This window comes from Pollicipes pollicipes, unplaced genomic scaffold, assembly GCF_011947565.3.
Source record: "Pollicipes pollicipes isolate AB1234 unplaced genomic scaffold, Ppol_2.1 Scaffold_4295;HRSCAF=5057_pilon_pilon_pilon, whole genome shotgun sequence".
In the NCBI taxonomy this organism is placed as follows: Eukaryota; Metazoa; Arthropoda; class Thecostraca; order Pollicipedomorpha; family Pollicipedidae; genus Pollicipes; species Pollicipes pollicipes.
The window spans coordinates 38923590-38946744 of NW_023596461.1; the positions used below are offsets into that span (position 1 = coordinate 38923590).

Consider the following 23155-nt stretch of genomic DNA (forward strand, 5'->3'; position numbering starts at 1 on the left):
CCCCACTACTAGGGACATTCAGAGCACAGGTCCAGCCGGCTCTTCAGTGGGCCCAGCACGCTGTGTAGTAGGCCGAGAACGTTGTACAGTAGGCCCAGCAGCGCTGCTTGGTAGGCCCGAACGCTGTCTAGTAAGCCAGGCAAGCTGCTCTACAGAGCCGGCGATCTGTCTGGGGTCCCGGCCAGCTGTTTCGTGGACCCAGCGGACCCGGTTAGGAGTGCCGGCAGTTCCGGCCCCGGATCGTTGAACCCACCAAATCAGTGGGTACCTTTAAAAACAATCCTACAGAATCATACGAAAGACCTCCTCCGCAAATATGAAGTGGTATTCATGTAGTTCTACACAAGGACAAGTTAACATTGCCTCTATTGTAAGACACATAATTTCGGATAGAAAATCCATATATATTTTTGTAATGCCCCATAAAATGTTCACACAACGCCCTGCATGAAGAACAACAAAGATACAGTGTGCTGAGAGAAAACCATCGTAAACTAGCATGCAGCCTCAAAACAAAAACATGCAAACTCTGCATCATGTTTCAAATGAACATTAGTTTGCCTTTATACAACGTTTTACAGTAAACTCAAGCTGTACGAGATACATGGCAGACAAATGCCTCTTCCGGGGGTGACGAACGTATCGAATAATCCCAGGTGCCATATACGTGGTTCCAGGATATCCGATATGAGGACCACGTCACGTCCTGTTGAGACACGGTGCGGCACGGTCGATGGATAGACCGTAGGCACTCATTTTTTCACGGAAAGTTCTCGGTCATCCACGGATACGCATACGGACCCGAAACTTTTACTTCCGACAATAGCTCGATCGGCCCATTGACGGAAGTAACAGCAGTCCAGTCTGAAGTCTGTGTTAACCTAAAAAGACATGTTTTACGGTTTTTAAGAAATGCTTTCTCATGGCAGGGGCGCAGAGCCAAAGGGAACCTGCCCTTTGACCCAAAACTGGGTCGGGCAGGGTGATCTTTACCCAGCCAAAACTGGGTGGGGCAGGGTGATCTCCACCCAGCTACGGCGAAACCCGGCAGATGATCCATAGTTGGGGAGCGAGAGAAACAACTGACACTAACACGATCACTGACGCTCCGAGAGCATAAGGAGAGCTGTCGGACAAATTGCATATGCTTTTGTACGAGCTGGTGCTCGGTCGTCGGTGTCAAGCAGATAACAGGAACTTAAAGAACAGAAGTATTTTCCTGTTATGTTACTCAAAAGGGATTCCGCTGACCACCATAACGGTCCAGGCCCTGTCAGCCCAGGATCGGGGAGATATGCAGCGTCCCCCCCCCCTCCCCCTCCGCAAGGCAGCTTATGGCCAGGGCGGTCTTCAAGCAGGAACTTACCATGCCCTTTCGTCAAATCAAGTACCCATTTTAGAGGGAGAAAAAAACGAGGGGCGACGCAAAACCGAGTAGAGCGGTGTACTTAAGCCCAGGCGACGCTAATCCACGACGGAGAGACGCCCAAAACGGATGGAGGGTGTTCAGAGCCCACGACGTGTCGCCGCCCTCGAGCCTAAGCAAAGCCGCGTCCCAAGCTTAGACAAAGGTCCCAAGACCAGACAGGGAAACGTCCCGACTTCCAAGAGTGGTGGTACCTCTGACTACTAAGAGTACCTCTGGTACCTCTGACTACTAAGAGTACCTCTGGTACCTCTGACTACTAAGAGTACCTCTGGTACCTCTGACTTTCGCAGGAGAGTATCCCAGTGATCCAGCAGGGGAAGGGGAAGTTCAGGGCGCATGTAATGAAGCGAGCCCCAAGCCCAAGTAGAGCGGTGCCGTTTCATCCTAGGGGAGGCTGCCCAAAATGCGTATAGAGGAGCGTCACAACCCGACACAAACGGGGGGCCTAGTCTACCCGTAGATGGGATCCCAAGGCCCAACTGCGGGTGCCCACGATCCCCAGCAGAGATGCACCTCTAAATGCAGCCAGAGGGCGCCTATAACTGGAGCTGGGGAAGCGCCGTCGGCGTCAGATGCGGCGCTCCACCCTCTAAATGGATGCGTGGCAAAACACAAAGTCAGGGGGGCCTCCAGCCACATGAGGAGGCACCACAACGCCGGATAAGGGGACGTTTAAAAATTCAAACAGGCAGAAGCATCGGGTTTATTTAGCTCTATATAGTCCCTGGGCAGATGCAAACTCAAATACCAAATACAGCACCTCACCGAACGCACAGTGTCTCACCCAACCTCCCAAAAAGACGAACAAAGATGCGTTGCAAAGTGAAGGATGCAGTCAAGTTTAATGTCACCCTAGCTCTCAACTTAAGTCTTAGGTTCAAGCCAATGCATCCACGTCTACCAACAGTGTGGACGCCCGTGCCGTCGTGCATGGTTGCCGCGTGCGGTCCATTACTGCACGAATGACAGGTCACGTGACTGGAACAGTCAGGCGGGCTGCTTCGCTCTCTCCGTTCTGACTATGGCAGCGGCCTTGGTGGCCCGGCCAGTCGGTGCTGGGCCGATATGTAGTACCACTTATGCCCATTACCCCATCAAGGAACAGCTGTTACCAAGGTGCCTGTCGGTGCCTGGGTGGCTGGGGGGTCAGCTGACACCGCCTGCGGTTGCGCGCCACCCCGTTGCAGGGGCCGGAGAGCGCCGATATAGGGCGCTATCGGCCCGTCTATTGACACGGTTTTTCAGAGGAGTGTAAGATACCGGATTATCGCGGCGGACACGAGTTCCCTATCCTTGAGCCGCTGCCGGTTCGCCACGTCCGTCGCGGGTCATGCCGGTGCGCTGGGTGGGCAGGTCGCGGGGCCACTGCCGCGGTGGTCAGCCGGCACGGCCACCGGTGACACAGACAGGCAGGGGCGACATCCACCGCCACAGCACAACCAACGGTGACACAGACAGGCAGGGGCGACATCCACCGCCACAGCACAACCACCGCTGACACAGACAGGCAGGAGCGACATCCACTGTCACGGCACGACCACTGCTGACACAGGAAAGCAAGTGGGACAAACATGCGCTGTGCGAATGTTTCTGTCCGCGCCGGTCGACGACATCTGCAGTCGGTAATCGCTCGTTTCATTTTGCCATACTGGCTTGATGTTAGTGATGCAAACCGTGAGTGGCAATCCCCACCAACATAGTAAATTCGAGTTCCCCATTGTCTCTAAAAAAATAGGTCACAAAGTACAGATGCAAGTCAAGGTCAAGGAAGGTTGTCAGAGCTGAAAGCATCGGGCAGCTAGTGCAAACTGTCGCAGGGCTGTTTCTTGTTTAAATGTAACGGGACGGATGCTGTCCTATCCCCTTTCGTCAATGTTAAGCTTTAAGAGAATGTTCCACATCTGAAGATATCAAAACAGATATCATGTACGATAAAACAAGCTCACCTATAACTATTGGTGTAATTTTGAAGTGAAAAAGACAGCTCTGAACATCACAATTCTCTGTTCAGTAAATATGCTCCTCAGTGCGTCATGGTTTGATTACGCCATCGGTTCTTGCACAACATTGATTGAGAGCCACTTAACGGCCGTTATATCTGGAATTTACGCTCACAAACAACAGATATGAGCCCTTGGACCATGATATATGTATTTGCCTCGATCGCCGCATGGCTTATGGAAAGGCAGGATTTGAATGACGTTATTATGGCGTCATGAATGACAAAGCGGCTTTGAAATAATGTACCCGATATACTATTCCTCATTTTCGCAGGCGCGTAGCTCAGAAACAAGAGGGGCTTACGTCTTAAGGACAGAATTGTGAACAGCACCGAAAGGTCTTCAAAATGGCTATCTCATTTTCAAACCCCATATAATTGTGGATCACTCCCTTTGAAGGGATTTCTTGAGTTAGAGCAACACCAGCTAGGGTACACCATTTTTTGTGAATTAGCTAATCGAAAGCACCTGAGAAGAGCTGGTTGCGTTCCAACTGGTACCGTAAAACAGGACCCAGGGTGGCCTGAAACGTGGACAGGCTGCCATCTCTTGGCTGCAAGAGGAGTCCTGTTCGATGCGTCCATCACTTTTATTTCGTTATCAAAGTCCAGTTCATCAATGAAAAAACATTTGCCTGAGGCTGTAAGAAGGATGGCATAGATAATTCCGCCACACGAAGACTGTGCTCCAAAGTGACGGTGACGTCCTTATGTGTGCGTTATATGTAACAACATGGGAATGGCGTCGGCAATGAGGAACGCAGTGAATAGGGTGACAATGAGGAACAGAAGGACCTGATGCTTGCAGCCTTAGGTAAGCATTTTAGGAACAGAAGAACGTGATGTTTCCAGCCTCAGGAAGTCATTTTCCCAAGGACGTCGAGGGCCAGGATAGCGAAGCAACACCAGCGGGCAAGAGGTACACCGAACAAGACTGCTCCTCTGACTGTCATGCGCTGCTGCATCCAATCGTCTGGCGGGCCCATTCAATTACTGATCCCACTACACGCTGCCAATCATTGCTAAAATACTCGAACAAATTGTGTAACGACAACTTTACGGCTTTCTGTTTCTAAATCATCTACTCGTCCCCATTCAACACGATTGCGGGCCAGCTCGTTCGACTGCAACTGCTGTTCTGTGCGGTCTGGTCACATTTTGTCACCCATGGACCAGGGTAAACTTTCCCCACTTTGGCTGATTGACTTAATTTAGTGCTTCCATGCAAAAGACAATGCAAGGCCTCCAAAAAACTTCAGCTCGAGCTGCAGCTACAGTACAACTACAGCCCTGTATCGATTCGAGCTAGTTAAACGTTACTGTCAAGGTCATACCCAAAGTGTTTGCTTTATCATTTCCTCCAAGGCACGTCAGGCGTCGACAGTTCGAGTCACCAACCAGGGCATTTTCAGGGCTTGTGCCTCGGATCATTACTTTTTCTCTGTTTTCCTAGCCGTACTCTGGCCGTGGTGAGCGCGTCGACTGACGGGACTGGACAACACGCCAGGCGGGTTGCTGGCCGGTGGCCATCGACCGACCGGACCTGCGACTTGGGCGCACAGCCGACCGGCCACGCCACGACGGAAGCGCACGCTGAGGGCCAGGCTGGCGTCGCGAACGCCGGCAGGAGCCGCCTGCAGCGGCCCATCGCCTCCGAGCCCCGCCAGCAAGAGTTCCTAGCACGACTAGGTCAGCCAGTGCTCGGAAACTCGTAATCAAAGCGGCCGCTGCTCAAATGCCGGCCGGCCGGCGATGCCCCTGTCCCGCTAGAGAGCTGGACGTGTCATGACTCATCGGCAGCAGGCCATATGAATCACTACTATCTGCTTATTATGGTGCCGGACCGAGTCGACTGGCAGCAAACACATCGGCAGAGCTGGCCAACACGCGTCCTGCCGAGCACCCCAGTACCCCTGTCGTTGTTCACCGAATACTTGTGAGTCACCCATAGAGCGCACAGAATATCGCCCACCCGCCATCGCCCACGAAGTCCAGTCTCCCGGGCCCTCACCTCAGCGCCCAATCCCCTGTCAGCGCCCACGAAGTCCAGTCTCCCCGGCCCTCACCTCAGCGCCCAATCCCCTGTCAGCGCCCACGAAGTCCAGTCTCCCCGGCCCTGATCTCAGCGCCCAATCCCCTGTCAGCGTCCACGAAGCCCAGCCTCCCCGGCCCTCACCTCAGCGCCCAATCCCCTGTCAGCGCCCAGTTTTCTCGCAGTCTCTCGTCATTGCACCTATAGACCTCAGCCTACCGTCACTATACTTACAGAGCGGGGTCTCGCGACACTACATCCACAAAGCCCCAATTTCCTCATCTGCCCACAGAGCCCCAGTCATCCATCATCATAGCCAAAAATCCTCAGTCCCCCGTCATTATACTCGCAGGGACCCAGTCCGCCTTCACTGTACCCACGGGAGGAAAACGACCAAGGCAGCCGACGCTTCCCTATTCCCAAATATCATCACCTATGTCCAAAGGGCTCCAGTCCTCCATCATCATAGCCACATAGCCCTAGCCTCCAGTCAACATACCCACGGGGCTCCAGGCACCGTCACTCAGTCCACAGTGCCCAGTCTACCGTTACCTTATCGATGGGGCCCCAGTCCGTCGTCACTACACCCACAGGGCTACTACACCCGGTCATATACCACTGTCACCACCATATCACTACACCCGGTCACTCCAGCCTCGGGACTCAGTCTCCTGCCCATATAGCCATGGAGCCCCGTTTAGAGGCATCACTATGCCCAAAAATCCCATGCCCCAAATGCCCCATGCCCAAAATCCCCCCCCCCCCCCCCCGCCTGCAATAGGGTCCCAATCCCATCAGTGCACTCCAGAGCTTCAGGTACCCGTCACTGCGCACACACAGAGTCCCAGTCTCCCTTCACCGCCACAATACGTACAGGTCTCCATCCTCTGGTCATTCCCCGCACATGACACCATCCTCCGGACATCGCAGGCAGCAGGCAGCCCCAGTCTCCCTTCACCGCCACAATACGTACAGGTCTCCATCCTCTGGTCATCCCCCGCACATGACACCATCCTCTGGACATCGCAGGCACAGGCCTTCGTCCTCTGGACATCACAGGCACAGATAGCCCAGTCACTCTTCGCCACCACATTACGCGCAGGACTCCATCCTCTGGTCATGGCAGGCACAGGCAGCCCCAGTCCCTCATCAACGCACAAGACATCGAGCGTCACCTACCGAGTCCGGAGCCGCACACGGCGATGCCTGTCGCGAAGGAGCGCTTCTTCTCGAAGTAACAGGTCACACTGACGATGGCTGGGAGGTATATCAGGCCCAGGCCGATGCCTGGAAAACATTCATCATTCACCGTAACGAACGTTAGTCGTGCCAGAGCGGGTAGACAGCATGTCGAGGACACCAGGGTGAATGCACAAACCGCTATCAAGACCAAGGAGGATTGAGCATTTATGCAGTCCGTTGTCGTTGCACAGTATCCACTCGACTTGGCGGGAATATGACCGTAGCCGTGCTCTGTCGGTAAGGGACATCAAATAATGAAATATATCTGTCGAAATGGCAAATGATGCATGAGTAAGAACGCCCGAGAACCTAAATCAATCGACCTTGGCTTGTGAACCGATTTCTACAAGTTTGGTATCGGCGGTCGTAATGGTGTAGGGTGAACACTCACAGTTCACAAAATACTGCCTTGCCAAACACTATTTCGAGCCCGACTGTGTGATCATGCGCCTGTCAGGAAACAGAGTCAGCTTGCAGCCGCGCCTGGTAGACACCAGGTGTAGGTTGGTGTCTACCACGGCACTGACAGGCAGGCACGGGCCGGTACATGCTGTCTTATCACGTAACTGCCCGACCCGCATGGAAAATAATCACAGGCACCGTAAGTTATTTCGCATGCAATGTTCAGCAGTTCGTTGTGGGTATATTATTACTCGCGACTGTGGCTTCTCGTTCGCCGATACGAATGCCCCCCCCCAAAAAAAAACAATGATAGCATGCCAACGTTTTGAAGTCATACGAGCGTGCGGAGTCGATAGCGCAGTTTGTTCACAAAATTTGCATTTTGAGTGATCTTGTGTGACCTTGTATTTCGAACAAATATGACCTGGTTTGGTAGATAAAAATTATTCCTGGCTATGGATAAAATCATTAGACCACTTGTGCAGAGATGGGACATCTCGGCCACAAGAAAGCAGCAGTGTTCGCTGACTGGCACGGATCCCAATCGGCGCCGGGCGGTCGGCCGGCGGCAGGAGTGCCCCAGGACACAGCACGGACGTGCCCCGGGGAGTCCACCTCCCACCGCCGTCAGACACAGCACGGACGGCGTGCCCCGGGGAGTCCACCTCCCACCGCCGTCAGACACAGCACGGACGGGCGTGCCCCGGGGAGTCCACCTCCCACCGCCGTCAGACACAGCACGGACGGGCGTGCCCCGGGGAGTCTACCTCCCACCGCCGTCAGACACAGCACGGACGGCCGTGCCCCGGGGAGTCCACCTCCCACCGCCGTCAGACACAGCACGGACGGGCGTGCCCCGGGGAGTCCACCTCCCACCGCCGTCAGACACAGCACGGACGGGCGTGCCCCGGGGAGTCCACCTCCCACCGCCGTCAGACACAGCACGGACGGCCGTGCCCCGGGGAGTCACCTCCCACCGCCGTCAGACACAGCACAGACGGGCGTGCCCCGGGGAGTCTACCTCCCACCGCCGTCAGACACAGCACAGACGGGCGTGCCCCGGGGAGTCCACCTCCCACCGCCGTCAGACACAGCGCGGGCGGCTGTACCCCGGGGAGTCCACCTCCCACCGCCGTCAGACACAGCGCGGGCGGCTGTACCCCGGGGAGTCCACCTCCCACCGCCGTCAGACACAGCGCGGCGGCTGTACCCGGGGAGTCCACCTCACGCCGCCGTCAGACACAGCACGCGCGGCTGTACCCGGGGAGTCCACCTCCCACCGCCGTCAGACACAGCACGGACGGCTGTGCCCCGGGGAGTTCACCTCCCGCCGCCGTCAGACACAGCGCGGGCGGCCGTGCCTCGGTCAGCTGACAGTCGGACCAGACTACCCCCTTCAGAAGGCGATAGCGCCAATATCGAACACGGCACAGCAGATAGTGTCGGTGTCGAGCCTGCGCCAGCGACACACACAGGTTCCGGGAGAAGCGCGGCGTAGACCAGGGTCCTGTCGCTCGGCCGTTAGCGGCTCATCCCCTCCGACTGGATGGAAAACTACACGTCTTTAGGCTGGCTATATTAAGTATACCTTTACCTAATAATCTTATTAGGTAGGTGTGCAGGAAGAAAAAATGGCTAATCCCGCCTCCGGAATGTACTTGGCACAGTTTTCTCCCCAGCTTTGACATGCTTGCTTTTTATAGTTGGGAGCAGGGGTGTAGTTTCTCAAAATTAGTTTTTTTTTGGGGGGGGGCTGAGCCTCAAAATCACAAGAAATGAAGCTTAGGGTAGTTATGTAAGTATGCCTTTAGTTGACGATTCTATTACTTCAGTCTCAACCATCATTCAGCGTTTGATGGCCAGTAAATGAAACTTTAGTGCAAATGAATTCCCGGAACGACAATGTTTGATGATTATGCTCCATTGCATTCAATTTGCATTTATTTTGTGCGGTGTATCATGTTTAGATATATTGCGACGGTTTCTGAAAGATTTATCCCCATGTGACAATGAAGACGGTTGGTACTTTTTTTACCCCTGTCTGACGTGCCCCCGCCTGCTCCTCGTGCAACCGCCGGGAACCTATCGACATGTTCTAAGCAAAAAGCATTACAACAGTGTCAATTTCGGATCAGTGGCCTTGTCTGACCCTAAGAAGGTCAAGACGACCAAAAACCTACGAGATTGCTCCTATTTTGTTATTCAACTAGGCGTCAGGGATTACGCTAGGAGGTATGTTCGCAACAACAAAAAAATGTTGACGTCGGTCGTTTTACGTTGGTGACCTACTCCTAAAAGCTCGTGGAGCATGTCTGTTGCTGTCCCCGTCATTAAAAATTCCAAATGCGCGTCAGAAACTACCCTCAAAGCAAGATCTTGGATTTAAAAGCAGGATAGTTTTGACCTCTGTCCGACCTCATACCCGACCCTGGATCGATCGAATTTGTTTAAATTCTTAATCAAGTTGGTTTATTGCCTATGAGACTGTCTCAGAGATGCATGGCCTCGTCTAACACTACGTAGTCAAATCCTTTTGAACGATTCGCTAGAAATGGCCTTCACTGAGGGCCACACCCTGACTTTCTAGCACAACATTCGTGCTAACAAGACCATTCGCTCCAACCAGCGACTTTTGATTTATATTTGTTTATTCAGGATGGTTTGCTCGATTGCTTTTTAATGCAACGTATTTGCCCAGCAGGGGTTCTTGTATAAACTCTGAATCCATCACTGAAGTGATGTTGCTCAGGCCCGTCGGATACCTTGCCTGCCGTCTGTCACACTCAGACAGGACCGCGGCAGGCCGTGTTGGTGCCGTACAATACTATGAAGCGGTCGTCGTGCGCCAGGTCGATCCTCTGGTCTGTTGCCAGCTGGGCTTTCCATGCAGGCCGGTCTTACCAAACGATTCGTCCATGAACGCAAACAGTGAGCAGCTGGCACTTTGGACCCGACCAATTAGAATGTAGAAACTGGGATCAAACTTGGATTTTACAGATATTGCAGACATTATAGTCGATGACGGTTTAAAAACACGAGAAAGTCATGTCGTCAAGGGAATCCATATTTTAAATCATTGATATGTCTTGTGACATATTAAAACGTTGAGTCCAAGATGAAATGACAAATATCGCACAGAACTACCCGCTCATACCGCATCTGCCGCCTAGTAATCACCGAGGACGAACCAGATGGTGACGTACTACAGACACTCACCGAGGACAAGCCAGATGGTGACATCCTACAGACACTCAGCGATGATGAGCCAGGTGGTGACATCCTACAGACACTCAGCGATGGTGAGCCAAATGATGACATACTTCAGACACTGAGCGATGATGAGCCAGATGATGACATACTACAGACACTCAGCGATGAGCCAGATGGTGACGTGATGCAGACACTCACCGATGATGAGCCAGATGATGACATACTACAGACACTCAGCGATGATGAGCCTGATGGCGACGCAATGCAGGCACTCACCGAGGATGAGCCAGATGGTGACGTAATGCAGACACTCACCGGTGATGAGCCTGATATTTACGTAATGCAGACACTCACCGAGGATGAGCCCGATGGTGATGTAATGCAGACACTCACCGATGATGAGCCTGATATTTACGTAATGCAGACACTCACCGAGGATGAGCCCGATGGTGACGTAATGCAGACACTCACCGATGATGAGCCTGATATTTACGTAATGCAGACACTCACCGAGGATGAGCCCGATGGTGGCGTAATGCAGACGCTCACCGATCATGAGCCAATTGGTTACGTAATGCGGACAGTCACCAGTGATGAGTCTGATGGCGACGTAGTGCAGAAACTCACCGATAATGAGCCCGATGGTGACGCAATGCAGTCACTCACCGAGGATGAGCCAGATGGTGACGTAATGCAGACACTCACCGAGGATGAGCCCGATGGTGACGTAATGCAGAAACTCACCTAGGACGAGCCCGATGGTGACGTACATGGTCTCGACGTTCTTGGCCAGTGTACTCAGCACAAAGCCAAACGCGCCCGTGAAGGCCCCGGCGATGCAGACCGGCCTGCAGCCGTACCTGTTCACCAGGCCACTGACCAGCGGACCTGCCACAGCAGGGACAGAACCGGCATCAACACAGACCGGCCTGCAGCCGTACCTGCTCACCAGGCTACTGACCAGCGGACCTGTCACAGCACGGACAGAACCGGCGTCAACACAGACCGGTCTGCAGCCGTCCTGTTCATCAGGCCACTGACCAGCGGACCTGTCACAGCACGAACAGAACCGGCGTCGGCACAGACCGGTCTGCAGCCGTCCTGTTCACCAGGCCACTGACCAGCGGACCTGTCACAGCACGGACAGAACCGGCTTCAACACAGACCGGTCTGCAGCCGTCCTGTTCACGAGTGCTCAGACTAGTGGTATCACCGCAGCGCGTGCGTGATGGACATAAACGTTACTACACGCTCCGGAAACTCCACATGCCATTACGAATTCAGACGTTGCCAGACTGACGTAGCGTAAAGTGAAAGTTTGAACATGTACAACATGGGTCATGACAGAACTGAAATCGATGGCATGAAATCTCCAACATTGAGTACATGCTATTGTATGTCATGATAGCCCACTGCACAAGCCCAAGCTGTTGTTGGCATTCTAACGTGGACAGCATCGACATTCAGGGGGACGATGCACTTATATAAAGATCCCTTGGCAAGCTCACGCGCTCATACATTCGTTCGTTTATGCTTTCTGGCGTGTCTATCGCATGCATTTCGTTTGAAACCGTAGGCTTAGGTGCACTAACATAACATTGGAGCATGGATTGCAGCGGTCGGTCGAAGCGGCCCTTGGGTTGGAGGGGTCAGTGGGTCGGAGTGGTCAGTGGGTGGGAGCGACCTGTGGGCCGGAGCAGTCAGTGGGTGGGAACCATCATTGGGTCGGAGCATCAGTGAGTACGAGTCGTCAGTGAATCGGAGTATTCGCGGGTCGGTGTCGTCAGTGGGTCAAAGCATCAGTGAGTCAAGGTCGTCAGTTGGTCTGAGTCGTCAGTGGGTCGCAGTTGTCAGTGGGTTGGAGTATCAGTGGGTTGCAGTCGTCAGTGGGTCGGAGCATCAGTGAGTCGGAGAATCAGTGGGTCAGATTCGTCAGTAGGTCGGAGTCCACGGCGGGTCGGAGTCCCAGCGGGTTGGAGTCTCAGCGGGTCGGAGTCGTCGGTGGGTCGGACCGTTAGTGGGTCGGAATCGTCAGCGGGTCGGAGTCGTCAGTGAATCAGAGTCGTTAGTGGGTCGGGTTCGTCAATGGGTCGGGGTCGTCAGTGGGTCGGATTCGTCAGCGGGTCGGAGTCGTCAGTAGGTCGGAGTCGTCGCTGGGTTGGAGCATCAGTGGGTCGGAGTCGCCAGTGGGTCGGAACTGTCAGTGGGTCTGAACGGCCAATGGGTGGAGCGGGGTGGGGCCGAGCCAGGGGTGCGGGAGCTAGGGGCTTAGGAGCAGGGGCTGAGACCCCAACTTCCGGAAAATTTAGCATTGGCCGCATGGACGTTGACAGGAAGAACAGCCGAACCGTTCTCGCCCTCCCAATCTTAGCAGGCCTTTCATCGCGCGCGGGCCGAACTCACCAGCACCAAATGTGACGCCCACCATAATAGAGGCGATCCACGAAGTCTCCGCTTTGCTGGCCTTGAAGTGACTGCTGATGTCCACGTAGAATATGCCGAAGGTGTACATGACGCCATCGGCTGTCGGTGCATACAGGTCATAGGTCACAGGTCGAGGAGCGGGAGCAACCGGCGACAGAGCCATATGTTCACCTCGCCGTTATGAGTGATGGCTCCTCCAACCGGGCATTAGGTCATCGCACTGAAGTAACGTACTGCCACCGCAGACGAGGTAACAACAGTCGGGCTCTTCTAATTCAACGGCAATGTATTCGATTGCTGGAACGTTTGCTTTGTTTGGCTGAACCGGCGCCCAGAGTCAGCTGGCATGTGGCCAGAGAACGTCAGCCAGCCAGGAGCAGGCAGCGTTTCAAAACTGTACGCTGCGGAGAGAGCGTACCCGTAGCCTCCTCAGGCACGTCGCTCAATATAATGTGTTGATTTGGAACTGCGCTGCTTAGGAGTGGATGGTTGTCCACAGGATCTGGCTTTGATGCCACCGAATCCTTAAGCTACCTCTGAATATTATTCAGAGCCTATTCCTTGTTTATGTGTTGCTTGGAACGCACCTCTTCCACTCTCCCCCCCTGCGCTTTTTCACACAGCGCTTGCGGGAAAGACATGGGCAGCGTCGAAGGCAAAAGCTATCAAATGGAAGGGTCATTGAAGTAAGCAATGTTATTCACACTTTCATGCATGGGGCCAGTAACACCGATAAGCATTTCCAGCGTACCGCTGCCAGGCGGATTCCCGAGCGATTTGACACTCATACCGATTCTTGCGGCTTACTGCACCAGTACGCCTTGTTGGTTTCGTTGCCGGTTTTATACGTCCTTGTGGTTTTATGTACTCCCTTGTTTGTCGTATGTGCACCCCTGTTGGTTTTATGCCCTTGTTGGTTTTATGGAGATGGGAGCCGTATGGGAACGTTCACTCGCCGAATGTCGTTCTCTGAGGCTCATAGTCACAGATCAACTCTGCATGAAACATTGCTGTGCCCTTGCGTTCCCAGTTTCAAGTCGATGTGCTTAAAGCAACGCAACGCACCTTGTTGTGTTATCACAAAAAAACGTGCAAACTTCATAGGATCTTGCTATTTTGAACCGGGAAGACAAAAAATGCAAAATAATACTGCCAAGGCGCACCCAATTTCATCAATAGGCGAGCGATACGTTCCCATGCCACCTACTGACCGTGCTGAGAAAAGTTTGCGAGCTGTTCTGCGAAATTTTTTACTCTGACCGATGTCCGAACCATTTTCCCCCATTTTCATGTTCATATATTTCGCACCGCCGTAGTCCTTAACGGAGCCAAGTTACAGCCATTAAGCGGAGTTTCTCCGACATCCACACGGTCCTTGCCAGCTGTCTCAGGCACAATGTATTGGTGAATTACGGGTAACTGACAGACGGCTAAGGCAAGATACCGAAGGCCAGACATGTGCGTGAGTTTGATCGGAACCTGCTGCATCGTGCAACATCCGCCGCTTCTCACCCGTTCGCATCCTGCCCATAGTAATCAGACATGTCTGGTGCTCAGAAGTCCTTTCTTCGTGATATTAGTCATCTCACGGGAGATGACAAGCCCTTCACCAGCCCAGCATGTGCGGCAGTCCTAAGTGCCTCTCACGTCGGCATGAGCATAATTAGTAAATCCCGTGCCAGGATGTTCACGGATGATGACAACATTGACGAGCAGAGGTCAAAAAGGCGGATATTGCCGCCCGTTCAAGCCACGACAAACACGGTTTACTGATTCGTGTGTCAACTGTGCACCAACGGACCCAATCTCAGAGAGGCGTCCGTGCACCAGTCGTGAGGTGCGTGTTCGGATCTGACGACGTGCTGTTCGTTATCAGGTTTCAGAGGTCATTCCACGGCGCGTGGAAGTGGACGTGCCTGTCCTGGCTAACCCTGACATTCGCAGCATTGCACCTCCGCATGTCCTCAGGCCAGACATCAGACACCCTGATAGAGCTCGCAGCATTGCACCTCCGCATGTCCTCTGGCCAGACATCAGACACCCTGACAGAGCTCGCAGCATTGCACCTCCGCATGTCCTCTGGCCAGACATCAGACACCCTGATAGAGCTCGCAGCATTCATCAAGCACTGCATACCTGCCACGTGGGACGGACTGGGACAGGCTGGACTTTGGGGTAACAGTCGTACGACCCTTGATGACGGCACTCCCCGATAGCCAGATAGCGGAGTTAGCTGATAAGCCTCTGAAAGTTCCAAACTACCCATTACACACGCGAGCGGTAGACATGATGGCGAAGGTCGTCACCGAGGCAGCGTCCAAAGTTATCGGCGAGGAAGTTCGGTGAGGGCGCGCTGGATCAAAGTTCAAGCATCTGCCTGCAATGCCAGCCCTCCGCAGCAGGAGGGATTTCAGATTTGTTTGAACGATCAGCTGACCGTCCAATACGCTGAATAGCTGGAGACTGCAACGCCTGACGCACTCAGCAGCACTCTATTTAGCGCCGAGACATCCACTGCGGTTACCTACGCTTGTCAGGCGACACGAGTTTAGCAGGCGTTGATTTGGAAGTTTAGATAACCTATCAATTATTTCATCTCGCACTTTTCAATGAAGTATTTTTACCCCGTCATACATACCCCACACATAAACATCATTTGAGCGTTTTCCATAGTGAGAAGACACGGGCTACCTTGCTGACCTTTCCAATCACACCCATTAGTTACAATGCTTTATTTGAGGTGAGTTTGGATGGCATAGCATCATCATGACGTTTCTGGCAAGATGTCCATTTTTAGAGCAACGCACATGACGTGTTCATTTTAGACGGCACGGACACGGCCCACACAATCAACGCCCTGGGACTCGACCAGCGCGAGCCGGACATTATGGACGCGTCTCCGAAACCTGGAATGCCAGAGAGCAATGAAAAGCACAGTGTCATTTATGGCAAACTACAAAATCGTGCTGACGTAAGCGAGTTTGTTTCACCTACGCTACGTTGCTTTTATTCCAGCATACATCACACAATTGCGATTTTGTGCCTTGTTGACGACCTCCTTGAGGTATCGGCAGCCATGTTGAATATAGAATTCAAAATCAGTTGCACACCGCGGCAGCTTGATTGAACTTTAGACTCTGCCAAGAATTCAACTTTGTTCTGATCGGCGGAGCGCCAGCAATCGGGGTGATGCTGCTAAATTAAAACGCCTGATGCTGAAAAACAATGTTTCAAATGCAAGCAGCTTGGAGTCTGCGGCGAGGAAGCTTGGAACCTAAAAAGCAGGCGAGCGACGCCCCATTCCCGTCAGGTGTGACCCACCCGAACAGCGCAGGCCTCGGCTCAGGCGAGCCGGCGTCATCTCCCGTCAGGCGTGACCCACCCGAACAGCGCAGGCCTCGGCTCAGGCGAGCCGGCGTCATCTCCCGTCAGGCGTGACCCACCCGAACAGCGCAGGCCTCGGCTCAGGCGAGCCGCGTCATTTCCCGTCAGGCGTGACCCACCCGAGCGCAGGCTCGGCGCAGCAGCGCTCATCGTCCCTCGCTGACCCACCGAACAGCGAGCTGGGCAGCGCACTCGCGACCAGCCCTCGGCTCAGGCGACCGACGCCATCTCCCGTCAGCGGCCCTCGCTCAGGCGAGCCGACGCCATCTCCCGTCAGACGCAGCCCTCGGCTCAGGCGAGCCGGCGTCATTTCCCGTCAGGCGTGACCCACCCGAACAGCGCAGGCCTCGGCTCAGGCGAGCCGGCGTCATCTCCCGTCAGGCGTGACCCACCCGAACAGCGCAGGCCTCGGCTCAGGCGAGCTGGCGCCATCTCCCGTCAGACGCAGCCCTCGGCTCAGGCGAGCCGACGCCATCTCCCGTCAGGTGTGGCCCTCGGCTCAGGCGAGCCGACGCCATCTCCCGTCAGACGCAGCCCTCGGCTCAGGCGAGCCGGCGCCATCTCCCGTCAGGAGTGGCCCTCGGCTCAGACGAGCCAGCGCCATCTCCCGTCAGGTGCAGCCCTCGGCTCAGGCGAGCTGGCGCCATCTCCCGTCAGGTGCAGCCCTCGGCTCAGACGAGCCAGCGCCATCTCCCGTCAGACGCAGCCCTCGGCTCAGACGAGCCGGCGCCATCTCCCGTCAGGCGTGGCCCTCGGCTCAGGCGAGCCGGCGCCATCTGCCGTCAGACGCAGCCCTCGGCTCAGGCGAGCTGGCGCCATCTCCCGTCAGACGCAGCCCTCGGCTCAGGCGAGCCGACGCCATCTCCCGTCAGGTGTGGCCCTCGGCTCAGACGAGCCGGCGCCATCTCCCGTCAGACGCAGCCCTCGGCTCAGGCGAGCCGGCGCCATCTCCCGTCAGGTGCAGCCCTCGGCTCAGGCGAGCTGGCGCCATCTCCCGTCAGGCGTGGCCCTCGGCTCACGCACACATCCCCGGCGCGGCAGAGGCGGCCACAGCCACCAGCTGCGGAGTATCCCGGAGCACGCGCATCGCGGGCCAAGGCCGTACTGGCGCCGGATCGGATTAGTGAGAGCTCCACCAGCGTCACTCTCCGTCCAGATCACACATAGGCGGAGTCGAGCATGGCGTCAGACTTGGATGTCCTGCATCGACGGCGCTTAGCTAGCACGAGCCATTTTGATACGACGGAGTCAGACGTCGCAAAATTGTCGCCGCATGTGTCCTCTTATCCTTTTTCTTGGTTCATCCAGCGTCCTCGCGACACCCCGCTTGTCCGGGGCGGGCTGCACGCGCACGCCACGGGTGGGCCGAAGTGCCTCATGGTGGATGTCCCCGTCCGAGTGCCAAACGCACGCCCCGCAGAGGGGTCCCTGTGCGGGCAACGTCCCGACCGTTGGGTCCGCAGGTGCATGTAGTCTTGCCCCACTGTTACCCATTGTCCTTCGTGACATAGCCCTGAAATGGTCATCACTGGCCGAAACGGCTCTAATCCATATAACTAAATGGCCAAACAAACTACCCAAAGTGTGGACCCCATCAAACAACGTAAAGTTAAGTGACCTAGATGTGTTTACAGCAAGTTTTGTTACGCAACAATTTTTGAGGAATTTCGCCACATATTGGCGAGCGTTTCATGTACATAACGTACACAACTAAGACACCAAAGCCAGATACCTTCAGCAGCCAAGACTAGCGGAACTCGAAGTCTGTATTTCATGGGTGTTTATGAGGCGGATATTTACAAGCGGAGGACTCGAACGCTTATTGAAAATTAGCATTGCTTGTAAATTGCTTGGCTGTGAATCCACCTACTTCTGTTGGTTTCATTCGGCGAAATGAATGACTACGGTGACTTAAAGGTTTATCGGGTGTGACCAGGGCATTATAAAACATAGCCATACTCTGAGTGGATTTTGGTAACGATGGACCGTTTGCTTCGATGGTTATCATGATCCTCTTAAAAATGGATTCTGACCGCAGCGCTTTGTTTCGGCGGGTTGTATCGGCGGGTTGTATCGGCGGGTTGTATCGGCGGGTTGTATCGGTGGGTTGTATCGGCGGGTTGTATCGGCGGGTTGTATCGGCGGGTTGTATCGGCGGGCTGTGTCGGCGGGTTGTATCGGCGGGCTGTGTCGGCGGGTTGTATCGGCGGGTTGTATCGGCGGGCTGTATCGGCGGGTTGTATCGGCGGGTTGTATCGTTCAATCACCAGTGCGCGCCCCACTCGATAGGTAAAGCCAGTTCAACCGGACACAAACAGTGAAATCGGACCTTTCTATTCTCAGACATGTACAATGGTAGCGGGGAGTGCCGGCACCGTGACCCATTCACCCAGTGATATGGGAGATCAGTAGGTGCCACCTGAGGCGCGTCAGGTCTAGCTATACGGGCCGGTCCGGTGTGTACGGGTCCCATTCCGTTATCTGAGGAACAACGTGAAGGAGCATTGGGCGTGGTGAGTACCACGACGAAACGAACGACGCTGGATATCGTTCTCCCGGCTTTATTGAATTGCGTTCACGGGGTCGAAGTCTTTCCAGCAATTTATTTTGGTAGAGCCAGTTTTAACAGCTCAGCGTTCCTCTAAAACAACACTGGAGTTTTCGACTGCAAGGTGACGCATCAATCTTTACGGAGCTAATGTGAGGCGGCTGGGGTGCATAAGTACCACGAGTGTCGCCCTTGGCCCCCTTTGCGTGGTTGCGCCTTTGGTCGTGACACGCAGCAGGCGCACCTCCTGTCGTTACCCTGAGTGCCAGGACGCTTCGGACCGCGGCGCGCACGCCGTCCGCAACACACAACGGTCGGGCGAGCACTTCCCACGCGCCGAAGCAGTGAGCACACCGGGGCCGCTGCACGCGTGCCGTCTGCCGGCTCCGTGTCGCTTTGTCTGGCTCGGCGACAAAGGCGGCGCGGCGGCGGCGGCGGCGGCGGCGGCGGCGGCGGCGGCTGATCTGCCGCGGAACGCGCCGTCAGCGCTTCGCCCGGTGGCTTCGAGAGCCAGAAAGCTGCCGACCTGGACGCGTGCCAGCCAGCCGCCAGCGGGGCGCAAGCTCGGGGACACGGCATGCGTAAAACCGGCCGGTGACGCGGCGCTGACGGCCGCTAGTCCCGATCGGGGCCGACAAAATGCCCTGGCGACAGGCCAGGCCAGACTGTTGCGTTCTACCATGCAGTCTGCGCTAATTAGATCTCACAGTTCATGGCATGTTTGTAAGCCGGGTTCGTTGGCGGTGAATTGAATAATATTTGTCGAGAGAGGACACGGGAGCATTGACATTGATTGGCTACCGGCCAACTTCTTGCTGACGCACCCACCGATGAACATCACAGGAATGCGCCCTACGAAGAGGAACGCTGCACCAGGAATGGCCGAGTTCATAGGAGCAGCAACAGCTAGTCCTTTGAAGACAGTCTCACCCATAGCCTTGTTCCTTCGATGTGTCTCAGCAGCAGGGGCCAGAGTGGCGACAAAGGTGATGGACATCGCTCTCAACAAGCGTCGCTGCTTTGTGGCATCCAAGGCAAGTAATAATCCTGTGTCAGAGCGAAGAACTTTTTCAGGACCGAGATTATTGTTGCATTCCCCCGAGACCAGATGGCGGGAGAGAGAAATTGAACATTGGATGAGTCTCCGAAAATTACTTCGGCTACAGTTCCGTTCACATCTTGCAGACTGGCTGCAGAACCCACTGTACGTTCTGAAGTTCTCAGCTGTTGCGGACTAGAGATGTCAAGTCGGCAAAGTGCTGGTAAAAAGGAGGCTCAAAAGTGCTACTCCTCCAGTTTGTAACATGTGTCGACCGCATAATCCGCAGCGGATATTCCAAAGATGAGCTGCTGCAATCTAAACTCACACCCCACTTTGAGCTTTTTACCCGCGCTTTGCAGGCTCGGGGGCTTAAATGTAGCACCTCTAATCTGCAACGGCTGAGGTCCACGTCCAGGCAGGATCAACTGCAGCATCTGCAGACGACTCTGCCGCCAGTCGGCCTGGGGTGAATGGGATGAAGTGAGGCATGCAGTGGTGTAGTTTCACTAAATAAGTTGAAGGCTGAGCAGTAAAATTGACTAAAGTTTCCCCAAAATGCGCCTTAAGCGGTTTCTTTCCGGATGTGGCCCATTTTCTTCTCGGAAACATGGGAGGGGCCGAAATCTCCAACGGAAAAGGGGTCTCCACCGATGGCAGCGTGATGTTTTGGAATATGTCGCTTGGTTGCTTGAAGGAGCAACGCCACATTTCCCGGACTGGGACGGCGGTGTCAGTCCATTTTGTAAAGAAAAGAATTCCCAAACTACTTCACCATTAGTCTGCGTGGTCGTTTACCTAGATGAACCCAACGCTTGACAGTCCAGGGCGACTCTTTTTTAGAATACGTGTGAAAAATATCGGTAAAATGTCAATGGCGGGCGGACAAAAGCCATTGACCAACTAATCAGACAACAGAGCACAGCGGGCCGATAAACCTGCTACCAGACGTCGACGCTGGCGTTTGGAGCGTACCAAGACACGGGGGAAGCGATCCATTTATCAGGCTAACATCATCGGAGACTGTTCGTGTTAAGGCGGTGCTCTTCCACCGCCTTTGAAACAAAACAAAATCAGCGCATTTAAACTATTCGCTCATAATTGCAAGCGAGCCACGAAGCTGCTAACATAGCTTTTACGAAGTGTACAAGTATTGAGACTGTATTTCAAGGGTCGACCCGACCCTGTCCGACCTGACCCTACCAATGCTTATGCGGTTTTGTAGGACATGGACATACAAGGATGGCGATTTCACTAGAAGATAGTCTCGTCTTCGAAACCGTCTCGTGTTATAATGATGTTGCAAATTCACGTTTCCAGCCATATTGCAGCTACTGTATAAAACATCAGCAGACAGCTTGAGAAATCAATCAAGTAGTATAGATAAATCACGCGTACATCACAAGTTTTTCAAGATTACTGGAGCATCGCAAACTCCTCATGTGTCTCGGGTTCGCCATATACACCATGAAAGCATTACATATGACCGGGATTTGGAAGCCCTGAAATTCAGTCCATGTCAACTCAGATGAGTTTTCCACCGTGTTTTATTACAAGATAATGTAATCCTATTGGAACGTCTCCATGCTCATGGAAGAGATGCTGGACTCGCGATACAGCAGTACAGGGTGTCAATCCCAGGAAAGGCACATTGTTAGGCTCGAACAGCATGGAAAGGCCAGCTGGTAGCTGGCACCGGGCGGTCGTGTTGAAGTATCGCAAGACGCAAAAAATCCTGCATTGCATTTAGGCCGGGCAAAAAAGACCGAAAGTGAAATTTTCGGCTCATTGTGAACCCAAATTCAATGCAACCGTACAACTGGTTTCAAAACGATTAGATTACGCAAAAGGTCAGGTTGATGAGTACTCACCAGTCACCTATCCAAACCTTTTAGATTGTGTTTGTGAAAGCAGGCTGCCGTGCTCGTCTTTTATCACCAATGACATAATTGATAAGTAATATCCGACAAGATTATCGTTTGAGGCCGTCCGTAAATTGCATAGCTCATGGAGGTAAGGGGGTTTTAATGGAGCGCAAACGGGTGTAACAAAGGAAAGGGAATATTTCGAACGCTGTAACGTTACGTTCAGGTGTGGTTGCGAACCGTGCTCGAATGCAAACAGTTTTTTAAGGCCTAAAGGCCTTGATAACCATAATAAAGCGTACCCAGGGGAAGATGTTGAAAAGTAACCAAAAGTACGTAACCGCAGTTTTGGCAATTTCTATTCAATGGCAAGTTGAGTAATGTGTGGACGCCCTTTCATAGCACAAAACCATATTGTGACATGCTTGAGCATGCCGTAAGCATGTCCCAGGACAGGAATTGCTGTGAAGGATTATCTAACTACTGAAAAAGGTTAAAAAATATGAAGAGTTGATATAACGTTTTCCGCCCCAAGCCGCGGCCTCTCTTTCTGTTTTGGTGAGCTGTTGGAAACTGTCATAAATCACGCTGCGTATGCAACGTCGCAAACTTCCAGTTTAATTAAGAAAGTAGGTCAGCGGGAGTTGCTGTGCGCTGCAGTCCGTAGCCAGGCCACTTACCGATGACGTGAATCATGAAGGAGGCGAAGACGACCATCCAGCCCCAGCCGCCGTCAGGGGGCACCGGCATGTCCCAGTCCTGCTCCTCCTCCTCCTCTGCGCCGGGCGCGGCTGGCGTGCCGTTCTTTGTCTCCATGGTGGGGCTGGTGCAACGCTCAGTCCGTGCCGGGTCCAGCCGACATCTGACAGGGACGGCCCACGGCCATCAGCTGGCCGACGACGGCGCGCAGCCGCACTGCGCCGCGCCGGTCGCGCCGCGCACCACCCCCAGATCGACGAGGCGGCCCGTCAGCTGGCGGCGGCTTGTGCCAACGGCCGGGGGCGCTCGTCAGTCGGCCGCTGCCGCACCACACCAGAGGGGGCATTGATCCGTCCGTGTGCTAGCCGCACACCGGCACACCCAGCGAGGCTGCGACAGCCAACGCCGCCGACACTGTCACTGAACACGACTGCCGTATTCTCTATTGCGTTGGCTTAGGAAAGGCGGTTGGTGATGCGAAGAATGGTTTGACTCCTATTCGCACCAAATGGATAGCAAAGAGACACCAAATCATGCAAAAAATTATCGCTTTTTCTCCCTGGTGCTCCTTTCTTGACTGGCAAGCATTGGCACTGACCCATGCGTTGATAGCGCGGAAGCCGTAGGTATCGGTAGGTATGACGCAAGGCTAACTGATAGCTGACAACCACGTGGATAACTAGTGGGTTTGGTACCTTGACTGATATCACGATTTTTCCCGCTTTTTCTTCTTTTAGTTGAATAACCACGTGAGCGATCATGAAGGGATATTTCCTGGCGCTTGCCAGTTATGCACAGAATTTAAAACATGGGCATCTGCAAATTGCGATACGACGCCTCTAGGATACAGCAAAACAGTCTTGTGGTACCATATAACTCTGT

At 54.1% G+C, this 23155-nt stretch overlaps 1 protein-coding gene across 1 annotated transcript in view; it reads right to left on the minus strand.

Annotated features, from left to right (window-relative positions):
* Mct1 (Monocarboxylate transporter 1) overlaps positions 1-22432 on the minus strand; it is a 56154-nt gene extending 33722 nt beyond the window's left edge. Inside the window, exons 1-4 of the mRNA XM_037219216.1 lie at positions 22255-22432; positions 12718-12837; positions 11059-11202; positions 6640-6747 (exon numbers count right to left, since the gene is read on the minus strand). Of these exons, the coding sequence (XP_037075111.1) occupies positions 6640-6747; positions 11059-11202; positions 12718-12837; positions 22255-22390 (508 nt within the window). The 5' untranslated portion in view covers positions 22391-22432. The remainder of the gene's footprint in view (positions 1-6639; positions 6748-11058; positions 11203-12717; positions 12838-22254) is intronic.
* Positions 22433-23155: the final 723 nt, after the last annotated feature.